The 12,206-nt window shown below is 40.2% G+C and overlaps 1 protein-coding gene across 4 annotated transcripts in view; it reads left to right on the top strand.

Annotated features, from left to right (window-relative positions):
- Positions 1-12,206, top strand: part of znf451 (zinc finger protein 451) — a 79,888-nt gene that overhangs the window by 40,558 nt on the left and 27,124 nt on the right. For all 4 annotated transcript variants that reach the window (XM_041188167.1, XM_041188170.1, XM_041188169.1 and 1 more), the window contains 2 exons: positions 8,837-8,984; positions 10,591-10,717. In XM_041188167.1, the coding sequence (XP_041044101.1) occupies positions 8,837-8,984; positions 10,591-10,717 (275 nt within the window). The remainder of the gene's footprint in view (positions 1-8,836; positions 8,985-10,590; positions 10,718-12,206) is intronic.

Consider the following 12,206-nt stretch of genomic DNA (forward strand, 5'->3'; position numbering starts at 1 on the left):
TGAAATATTTTCCTCCAACTTTTACCAAGGATTGAATTGCTTGAACTTTATGTAGAATTACAAAGAATGTATAGCATAGAAATGGGCTGTTGGCTGAACTGGTCCATGTTGGTGTTTATGGTCCACGTGAGCCTCCTTCCATCCCTCTCCTCCTCACCTCATCAGCATTAGCTTCTATTCCTTTCCCCCTCATGTGATTGAATATATAAACTTGGCTTATATTCCCTTCAATTCAGAAAATAATCGGAATAGAATGTTAAAATAATTCAATATGGTTGATAGAAAATCCTGTGAGGAAGATTCAAGAACATTGGAGCAAAATCTTGAAATTAGAGTTTGGCCATTGAGGTGGGAAATTGGGGAATCACATGTTCACGTAAAGCATAGCAGAAGTTTGGAATTGTGGAAGCTGGGATAATCTGAGCTTTTGAAACTGAGATCGATAAGTTTTTTGTCAGGTCGAGTATCAAGATAGGGAGCAAAGGTGGATAAATGGAGTTGAGGTACAGATCTGCCGTGATTAACTAGCGCAGAACATGCTTGGTGGTGAATGGCCTACTCGTTCATGATGTTAAGACTAGAAACCAGGTGGTATAAAATTACAGAAAAAAATTATTTATTTGGTAACATCAATTTGCCTTACCATAAAATGCCTCAAGGCATTTCACACGAACATTATAAAACAAAATTTGATGCCAAATCACAAGGTGATATTAGGGCAGGTGGACAAAAATTTGTTTAAAGCTGTAGATTTTAAAGAGAATGTTAAAGGAGGAGAGAGATTAAGTTGTTAAGGGAAGAAATTCCAGAGTTTCGGGCCTAGGCAGCTGAAGGTATGCCTACTAATGGTGTAATCAGGAATGGCAAGAGGCCAGAATTAGAGGAGTGTTCTACAATTAAAAAATCTAAAGTATTGTGTGATTTACAACATATCAAATATTCTCCAAAGGAAAGAGTTATATTTCTATTGCACAAAAAATATATTAAGGGAAATAATTGACCCGGTAGCTGTAAAATTGCAGAGAATTCCCTTCTGCTTTTTCCCAGTGGTTTAAGACTTATACTTTGCTGTGTTGTTATCTGTGTTGACGCATATGGTTTGATGCAAGGCTGAACCATACAAACAAGGAAGGCTCCAGGTTCAATCCTTGGCCAGTAGCTTGAGTTCCTGTTGGCTGCTCATCATGAATGGGGCCAGGGAAGGAAACCCATCAGCTGTGGCCCTTCCTCTGGATCCCTATCCGATTTAACCTCCTCCAATCCAACAACTGTGCAAGAGCTAGGCGTCCCTGCAATTCGGACCTTCTGTGTATTCTTGAATTCCTTCATTCCTTCCGGTGCCTTCGGCGTCTAAGTCATAAGTTTTGGAGTTCACTCCCTCAATATCTCCAGTGCCCCTTAAAGCTTACCACTTTGAAGAAGCTTTTGTTCACCCTTCCTGATATCTCCTCCTTTGGCTTGGTGTCAAAATATGTTTTACTGTTAGAGATGCTATATAAATGCAAGTTGTTGTTGACTCTTGCTGGTTGTGGTGCTTTTGGCTGAGGATTGGAACTAGTCACCTGTGAAGCATATTATTTGGATGAAATACTTAAAAGCTGGCTAGCAGCCATGCAATGTCATTGCTGCAATATTTTTACAATACAAAGCAGACACCAAGTACTATCTTAGGTAATCACCTATTCTCTATAATCCAAAATCAACATAAGTTAAACATGAATTAACAGACAAATTGCAGTTGCTTATAAACTATAAATTACACATCAAATAGCAGGTACAATTAAGATGGATCCTATGAATTAGTTTGGCTGCCCAATCAGCCATCAGTCTCAGTCACAAAAGTCCTTCAAAACTCTGCCTTTCTCATGAAGAATTTCAGCTCCTCTTCTAGGATTTAGCTTGATTCCCAGCTGACAGCAGTGCACAGCCAACCTGAGCTGCACAGGCACAGTCTTCACCAAAAATGGTGCGCATCTGAAGAACTGCCTCAATTCTGCTTATGGATGGAGTAGATCCACCAATTTTATCTTCAAGTAACAGAAACAGCTGCAGCAGCTGTATACTTGCCTATTCTCAGCTTCTGGATCTAGCTTCTGTCTTCTTCAGCCAGCCTGTACCGCACCACTGGAATCATCACCTGAGCTCTGGCCCTGCATCCTTTTATGTGGTTTCAACTAGTTTCAGTCTCCCCAGAAGTTTTGGTTTCCAGTCTCAGTTTCAGTCTTACCCTTCCTGTTTCTAAGGAAACTCAATTTCCTTTCTGCATTTCCCACTTCAATTACGGTCTGTCTAAAAAAAATACAAGCTTTGAAACCATAGATTCCACCACACATCCCCCTCCCCCCCATCCTCCCTTAGAAAAGAGTAAACGTTTTCTTTACAGCAGTTTTGATATATAACAAATTCTAATCATACTGAACTTTTTAACAAATAGCTTATTGCGTTAATTTCGCAATTAACTCATGTCTTATCTATTAATTATAACGGTTCAACCAAAGCAAGTGAATGTGACAATAAGGATTAACAGGATTCAAACATCATAGCCTTTAAGTTATGGTAACCTGCCTTCTCTCCTACACCCCTTCTTTAAACTTTGGGCAGAGTATCAGCAATCGCATTGAACATGTTTCTGAGAAAAACAGTTTTTAGGTTGAAGAGCTGCAGCATCAAACTCCAGCGAAACAACAAGACTCTCCGTGCAGAACTTCTCCAGAAACACCAGTGGGTTATGAGCAGTGTAAATTGGTCATTTCCAGAAAAGAGTCATATTGGACTCGAAACGTTAACCCCGTTTCTCTCTCCACAGATGCTGCCAGACCTGCTGAGTTTTTACAGCACTTTGTTTTTATTAGATATCGCCAGCATCTGTGGTACTTTGGTTTTGTTTAAATTAAAGTGTCTCATTGATTATTCAAAACATATACATTTTTGTTGGTATGTACCAAGTTTGCTGGAGAAGTAGCTGACTGGACAATCTATACCAGTGTCCTCATCTTGTAGCAACACCACTCCTACATCACTAGCCGTTTTGATTGGTTTATTGAAATTTAGAGCAGCCAAAACAGGTTCATGTATTAATTTGGTCTTTAACCTCTTGAAGGTGGTCTGACAAAACTGTCCTTAACTTTTATTTATTTTCAAATTTGCTAATGAAGCGACTAACATGCTGAATTTTGGGACAAACTTCAGTAGAACCGAAATAACAGAAAATGCTGAAAAATCTCAACAGCTCTGAAGAAGAGTCATACAGACTCAAAACGTTAACTCTGTTTCTCTCTCCACAGATGCTGTCAGACCTGCTGAGTTTTTCCAGCATTTTCTGTTTTTGTTTCAGATTTCCATCATCCACAGTATTTTCCTTTATTTCAGTAGAACTGACACATTCTGAGGCACTGTAGTATTTCCTGTTTTGTTTCAGAGATTAGAAAGTCCATAATTGCTTGAACTTTAACTTCTGTGGGAAACACTTGATCTTGCCCCATGACATGCCCCAAATAGGTAACTTTGGCCTTGACAAACTTTGCCAAATTTATCACCAAATCAGCTTTTTGAAGCCTATCAAATGGTGAACTTAGGTTTTCCACATGTTCTTCCCAAGTGTTACTGTAGACCAATAGATCATTGATGTACACAACACAGTTGTGTATTTCAGTGATTACTTGGTTTGTCAATCTTTGAAAAGTAGGTGGTGTATTCTTCATTCCAAATGGCATAACCTTACATTGGTATAGGCTGTCCAAGGGTTACAAAAATGGAGATTTCTTTGGCTTGATGTGGGACATGCCAGTAACCTTTAAGCAAATCTATCTTACTAGCAAAGTCTGAACTTCCAACTCTATCAATGAAACCCTCAAGTTGGCAAATTGAATAAGAATCAGTTGTCATTGCAGCACTAACTTTCCTGTAATCGATGCAGAATCTTAGTCATCCAACAGGTTTCATTTGGTACCAGCACGACTGGAGAACTGCAGCTACTTTGACTTGTTTTAATTATATCATTGGCCAGCATAAATTTAATTTCCTCTCTGATTTGAGCCAATTTTCTAGGATTGAGCCGGTAAGGGTTTTGTTGATTGGTGTAGCAGTTCTCACATCAATGTCACGCGTAGCTAAAAGCATCCACCCTGGTCTATCTATACACAATGAGTCATTTTTAAGCAGTTTGACTGTCACCCTGAGGCTTCTTTGGGTGATGGTATAATATTCAATCCAAATTTAACATCATTACTGGGGGTTCAGCCTGAGAACTTTCAAGCTCTGACTCATCATTTGAACCCTCAAGTGTGCTCACATCACCATTCTTTGCGACCTGGAGTACATTCACTGGTTGACTAGCTTCCCTGTCTTATGACACACACATTAATGTTTCCTTCTGTCTGGGTTCCAAATTATATAGGTTACCTCATTTGGTGTCATTTTCACATCATAAGTTCCACTAAACCTAGTGGTTCACCTGGCATAGGTAGTAGAATTGGTACTTTATCCCCAGGTTTAAAAGTTCGCGTTTCTGCTGTCTTATCTGCTTGGTTTTACCTTATTTGTTGGAAAATGTTAAGATGTTCCTGAGCTACTGGTAGTGTTTTTGACAGTCTCCCTTGAAACTTGTGCACATAGTAGTTTCTTCTTTCGAGGCCATAACTTTGTCTTTGAATTTAAGCTGTCCCCCTTACTTCATGTCCACAGACTAACTCAAAGCAACTGAACCAAGTTGACTTATTAGGTGCATCCCTAATTGCAAATAATAAAAATTAAACTCCCTTATCCCAGTCCTTGGGATATTCAAGGCAATAAGCTCAAATCATAGTTTTTAAGGTTTGATGACATCTTTCCAGTGCTCCAATATGCAGATGATTTAATTTGTATTATTCCTAAGATACACTTTGCCTCCTGGAATACACATGACAGAAAATTTGGTCACTGGTGAGACTGACCTTCCCTGGAAAACCCGTAGCTGGTGAAAAACTTAAGTAACCCATTGATCACCACCTTTGCAGTAATTTTTCTTAAGGGTTTTGCCCCTGGGAATCGGGTAGACAAATCCATGATGGTTAAGAGGTATTGATACTCCATTTTGGTTTTAGATAGGGGTCCCACACAATATGCTAGAGCCCTACTAAATGGCTCATTGAAAGATGCTTTTGGGATCAGTGGAGCTGGTTTAATCGATGCCTGGGGCTTCCCAATCAGTTGACGACTGTGACATGTCTTGCAGAATTCAACTACATCCCCATACAATCCTGGCCAATAAAAGTGCTTCATTATTTTAGCCTGAGTCTTTCTTATTCTGAAATGACCTGCCATTGGAATCTCTTGGGCAATTCTTAAAATATCCCTGCGATAGCCAGGAGGGACAACAATTTGATGGACTACTGCCCACTCCTCATCTCCTGGTCCCTCAGATCGCCACTTCCTTATCAATATATTATTTTTAGGTACTAACATTCCACCCTTTTTGATTCTTCCTCAGATCACGCCTTCTGAGACATTCGCCGCAAACCAGGCTCTGCCTGCTGGGCCTCAGTCATGGAAGCTCACTAAATAATTCAGTCTTGCTATTTTCAGGGTCTTTATCCTCATTCAAATTTCTGAAAGAAGTCCTATCTAACCGATCACCTGAACCGAACACTTTTACATGACCAGGTTTACACAATGGAAGCAAGTTTGGCAAGGCTCTTCCTGACTTTTAAAAGTTGGAGAACTGTCTCTTCTTCCTACCCTATTCTCCTTCTCCTTGGAGGTTTTCCTCCTTCGCCTTCTGCCCTTCCCTGCCATCCCACTTACCACTATTCTCTCACTTTCTGTCCTTCCTGGACCTCTGGAGGTTACTTGGGAAAAGTTTTCCTGCATTAAAAGATCTGGGCCAACTCGTAATCTGCTCTGATAGCAGAGTTTCCCCAATCTTGTAACTCTTTGTTCCTCAATGTGGGATCTTATATTAACTGGGATACTGTTTTTAAATTCCTCCAATAGAGTTATTTCACCTAAGTTTTCATAAGAGGGATCTAATTTTAGGAATCTTACCCAGCAATCAAAAGCCACGTGTTTCTCTTTCAAATTCAAGGTAGTTCTGGGCAGGCTGTTTTCAGAAGTTTTTGAATTTGTGGCAGTAAGCCTCTGGCATTAATCATTGGCATTTAAAATGGGAGATTTCATCTGATCATAACCCAGAGAGCTTTCTTAATATGGAATAAGTTTCCTGAGCTCTTTGAAACTAATTCACCATGTAAGAATAGTGTCCAAGACTCTTTTGGCCACTTTAACCTTTTTGCAGTTTCCTCAAAGTAGGACTTGACTTCCTCTTCACCGGATTTGGGTACCAGCTGTAAATGCTTCAGAAAATTGAAGCTCTGCTCTGAATCAGAATCAGAATTTCTAGTGGCACCTGCACTATCTAATTTTAGATTTTCCTTTTCCAGTTCAAACTGCTTGATTTCTCTCTCCCACTGCAATTGCTTTTCTCTTTCCTCTTTTCTTTCTGTAAAGAACATGCTTTTTATTGTTTGTGGACTGTGACTTTAAGATTGGACTGTGGTTTTTAAAACCTACAGTGGCTGCAATTTTTAAAAAACTTGTTCCCTGAAGCAGGAAGAGAAAATCTACAATGTTGCTACTTGTTGGTGTGCTAGGTTGGATGATGGTGCCGGAAAGGTTTTGAGAGAACTGTCTAGCAACGGCATTTGATTGGCTGCTGATCACGGTTTTGTGATAGTAGTAGCCAACAGAAGGATCCCAACCTGCCAAGAGGAAAGACCTAAAAAAAAACCCTCCTGTGTTTTTATTAAAATTCCAATAATTCTGCCATAGTAATTAGCTGGCTATCCCTCACATCTCTATATCCTGTTTTTTTGAGAAGCCCCTGTCAAGAGAAATCACTAGTAGAGACATTTTAAGTAGGTTTTCAACTAGTAAACCACAGACTGGAAGTGCTAAAAGATCACCTGGTGTTAGCAGTACAAGTCTGCAAGGAGCTTGGAAGACTTCAAGCAAAATCAACTTATCTAACCCTGTACTCCAGATTGGTGCTATCGAACTGTTTTTACTTCACCCTTAAAATCCTTGTTTTATGTGTATGTCTGTTTGTGTATAGGGGTTAAAAAGGGGTAGAGTAAGTACTGGAGTTAAGAGTTAGCAGTTCATATTTCTTTTGCCATTGGTCATTGGCTAAAAACAGCTTGTTTAATAAACAGTTGTTTACTTGTTAAGTTTACAAACCTGGTGCTCGTATTCTGTTGATCTAAATTAAATTAAATTACACAGTTATAATTGGGGCAATTTGGTGGCCTGATTAAACTTTCTTATTTTTGTCACATTTCGGGGAGCAGTGGGGCTTGACACCACAGTGCACTATCCCCCAGTGAGTTGTGACATTTTCCCTTTCCTCTCGCTGTCCCATTTCCCTTTGGAATCCTAATTTCATTTTCCTCTTGGCAATTTACCCCCTCCGTTTGTATTTTAGCTAACACGACTTCATCAATTTCTGCTCCTAAGTTTGCTTCTCCTATATCTGATTCAGTACCAAAGCGTTTAGCCAAGAGTTAGACGATTTTGCCTTTTTCCACTTTACTTCTTATGCTTCTGTCTATCTACTTAACTATAACTCTTAGTTCTTCAATATGTAATGCTATGGTGCAGTCCAAGTTACCTCACCCTGATCTACAAAAGTTTTAGCGTCAGATGTGGCTATTTTAAATGCTTAGTACTGTGAACCCACGAGAAAGTCTGCTAATTTAATTTTTTCCCTTTTTTTCCAGTTCCAGTAACCAATTTTAAACTTCCTGCTTCCAATTTAATCACTGTCAAATGGTTTCAAATCCGGACTTGAAGCCCCGAGTCTTTAATGGATGTTGCTCACATTCTCAAAAGCCTCCTAAATATAACCATCAGTTAAATAGAAGTTCTTTCCCTGCAAATTACTGTTGATTATAAACTATAAATTACACATTAAATGGCAGACACAAATAAGACAGATCATCTCAATTGGCTTGGCAGTCCACTCAACTGACAAGTCATTGGCCTCAGTCACAAAGTCCTTTAAAACTCTGTTGTCTTCACAAAGAATTTCAGTTCCTTCCCTTCTTGGATTTAGCCTAATCCCCAGCAACAACAGCGCACAGCCAATCCATGAGCATGGTCTTGACCAAAAATGGCGCATGTCTTTAGAACCTTCTCAACCCTGCTTATGACAGTGGATGATCCACCAATGTTATCTCAAGTAACAGAAACAGCTGCAGAAACTGTATGTTTGCCTATTCTCAGCTTCTGGATGTACCCCCTGTCTTTATCAGCCTGCCTGTACTGCATCATTGGCCTCATTGCCTGAGCTCTGGCTCTGTGTCCTTATATATGGTTTCAACCAGTTTCAGTCTCTCCGGAAATTTTGGTTTCCAGCCTGTTTCAGTCTTTCTTCCATTTGAAACAGGAAAGGTTAATTTGCTTTCTCTGTTTCCCTTGACAACTGGGGTCACTGTCAAAAAATACAAGCTTTGAAACCACAGATTCCATCACACAAAAATATTCAACAAAAGGAAATCCTGTACATTTGGTCCTATATTTGGATCCCTCCTTCTGACAATGGCCCTGACCATATTCTTTAGTAAACAACTGTAATTTATTCAGTGCAAAATTATGTTCTAAGGATGAGGAAAGTTTCCAAGCCCTTCCAAGTCAGTTGTGAGATTAGGAGCAATTTACGTGGTAAATCCACAGGTTAATTTTATTCTGGTTCTCCTGACCAAGTTAACAAGTTTTATATCTTCTTTTGCTCTTGATTTCTTACTTTCCATGTTTTGTTCTCTTCTCCTCTGCTCCCGCCTCCCCCAATGTATTTGCCAAACAGGGCCAAAGCCTGGGGTTGTCAGTTTTGGCCGTGGAGGATATAGAAGACACACAAATGCTTCAGTGACACCTGATCCCATTGACTGCCCAATAATGAACTGCAACAGGAAGTTTGACAATAGACATCTGCTTTTGGGGCACTTGAAAAGGTAGGCATTTTCGTTTAAACTTGATAGCACTAAAAGTAATATCAGTAAATGGCTGTATAAGACTTCTTCAAGAAATCAAAACGCTGCAGAACAGCGACTAAGCAATTGGATAAAAACTGTAAATTAACTCCTTGTCAACTCAGACTTCTTAAAGTTTTCCTGTTGGTACTGAATGGCTGCAGTGATTACTGAATTGTTACTGTCTAATTCAGAGATACCTGTGTATAACTCTATTGACCTGTTATAGTTGAGTTTTGATGTTTCTTCCTCGGGTCATTGCATGCAGTTCCTAATATATGACCTCAGGAAGGATATATTGGCCTTGGAGGGAATGCTATGGCGATTCACTGGAATGGCACAAGGCTGAAAGGGTTAAATCATGAAGATAGGACATATAAATTAGGCTTATATTCCATTTGATTATCAAAGGTGAAGGGTGACCTGGAGGCCGTACCTCTGGGCCAGAAGCTCCGGGTTCAAATCCCACCTCAGCACTTGATGGCCACGGAAGGTGTGTTCATCAGGTGGCCAAACAGGTTGACTATCAACCTGTAAATCCATCCAATGTGCCTGATGGCATGCGGTAAGAGTGGAAGAGTTTCCTGGTCAGCCACGCTGCAGAAGGCAAAAGTAAACCACTGTAGCACTTTGCCAAGCATAATCATGGACCAGTCAAAATCAGTCCATGGTCGCCAACACCCTCTAAGGGCATAGTCCTGAAGGAGGAGAAGGGGTGATCTAATTGAGATGTTTAAGATGATTAAAGGAGTTAAGATAGATATAGGGGAAACTATTTCCTCTGGGGATAGTCCAGTACAATTGGGCACATCCTTGAAATTAAAGCTGGACTGTTCAGGGTGATGTCGGAAGCACGTCTTCAAACAAAGGAAATCTGGAACTCTCCTTCCTGCAAAAAGCTGTTGAAGCTGGAGGGCAATTGAAAATGTCAAAACCAAGATTGATATATTTTTTGTCGGTTATGGGTGTTAAGGAAAATGGGACCAAGGTTGGTAAATGGAATTGGGATACAGATAAGCCATAGTCTAATTAAAAGGCAGAAGAGGCTTGAGGAACTTATTGGCCTTCTCCTGTTCCATTATTCTCCACAGAAGGAGCACAAGGGCCACTTAATGGGTAACACATGGGGTTCTGTTTTAGCTACTTGCTGGAAAGTCAGTGTTGGAATGGTGTGAGTGGCCTGTTGTCACTCCTCCAAAAGACTGGCGTCGAATATATCCAAGGCACAGTTAAATAGATTTTTGATCTACAGTGGAGTCGAGGGTTCTTGAGAACAGGCAGGAAAGTTGAGTTAAAGCTACAATCAGATCAGCCAAGATCTTATTGAATGGCAGAGCAGGCTCGAGGGGCCAAATGGCCTACTCTTATTTCTTATGTTTAATTACTTATGCCAGACCGTTATAGACATTCTAGCGAAATGTTTATATTTCATGTGATGGGTGCAGAAGCTTACAGATGGAACATGATCACCCTAAGAATCTCCCTCAGGAACTTTTTTGTTGGAAGCTGTGCTCTTCTAAATCTTTGCTATTGGCTGGCTTGGAGGAGTTCATATACTGGTAACTTTTGAAATCTTTTTTTTTAAAAGGTTTGACCATTCTCCCTGTGATCCCACGATTACACTTCATGGGTCTCCATCTACTTGGTATATTTGTGTTGCATGCTGTCAACGATTCATAAACCTACAGAAATATGAAGAGCATTTGGCTTCAAAGGTACATTATGACAAATGCAAGATGAATAAAATTCATATTTAATATACCTATGTAATTATTTTTCCCTTTTTAAGTTAACCATGGTAGCCATTGCTTGTGTACATGCTTAAGTATGCAAGTTCCTAAATTATTGATGAATTCGCCCAAGTGCTTTACCTCTTTTCCTCCTGTTAATGTTTTTTGTCTTCCCTCCCAGCCTGCTCTTCTCTAGTCTTCTTCGTCCTGTCGCGCTCTCTCCTTTCTCCACTCCCCTGTCCACAACACTTCTTCAAAACAGTGGAATCTTTTGTGTTTACCCGAGAGGGCAGATGGTCTCTTAGTTTAATGGCTGATCTGAGTGCAGACTTCCTCAGTCCTGCATGGGAGTGTCAGCTTGGATTATGTGTTCAAGTCTCTGGAGTGGGATTTGAACCCACGAGCTTCTGATTCAGAGGTGAGAGTGCTACTGAGCCACAGCTGACGCATTTTGTCCAGGACTGTCATACACCGAGTCCAGTGGTATGCTTATAATCATGTTGGAACACTGTATCGTGCTCTTCAAACTAACCTCAACAAGTTTGTTTTGAATTGGATGGTTATGCAATTCAAATGACTACAGTTAAGTAAAGCTTCAGGATTGTTTGCTTTGTATTTCTTCAAAACTGAAACTTCACTGAAAGCAAATAACACACATTGCTGCTACTCCCTAGAATCAGTTTGTGATGCCAGCCATGATCTAAGACACTGTATAAAGCACACCTGCTGCTTGCATCTTGCTCCTATCTTATACCTAAGCTAGTCAGAACGCTACGACTGTCACTTGGTAACCATGAATGACTTGTAGTTACATGGTACCTTTATCGCAGTTCTCAAACAAAAGTGTTCCTCTTCAAACCGTAAAATGAGCTACTTTGCAGTTTGATGTCTGTTAGCTAAGCAAGCTTTAGAGCCGCTTTGTGCACAGCAGGATTCAACTGAGATGAATGACCAGTGGTACATATGAATTTCAACCAGAAACTCGACCTCTGGGCATTGGGACATGTGCTCATGAAGACCCTTATGTACCTGCACTTAGTGACACCCCATTAATGTGCAAGCAACTTGAGCCAGTTTTGTTTCTGTGATGGGGAGAATCTGTTTCCACTGGCGCGTTGGTCAGCAACCAGTGGATACTTAAGATAACTGGCAAAAGAACCTAGGGGAAGAGGATAAGAATTTTTATTTATCCACAGTGAGCTGTTATGGCCTGGAATGCACTGACTGAAAGGGTGGTGGAAACGGATTCAATAATAACTTTCAAAATGGAATTGGATAAATACTTGAAGCACAAAACTTTCAGGGCTTTGTGGGAAGAGCAGGGGGCGAGGGACTAATTGGATAATTCTTTCAAAGAGCTGACACAAACATCATAGACCAAATGGCCTCCTGTGTGCTGAACCATTCTATGACTTACTGTCCACTGCCAGTTAATGAAGAGCATGTAGTTCTAATAGAACAATGTGTTGGTGAA

This window comes from Carcharodon carcharias, chromosome 5 (genome assembly GCF_017639515.1).
Source record: "Carcharodon carcharias isolate sCarCar2 chromosome 5, sCarCar2.pri, whole genome shotgun sequence".
NCBI classification, from domain to species: domain Eukaryota; kingdom Metazoa; phylum Chordata; class Chondrichthyes; order Lamniformes; family Lamnidae; genus Carcharodon; species Carcharodon carcharias.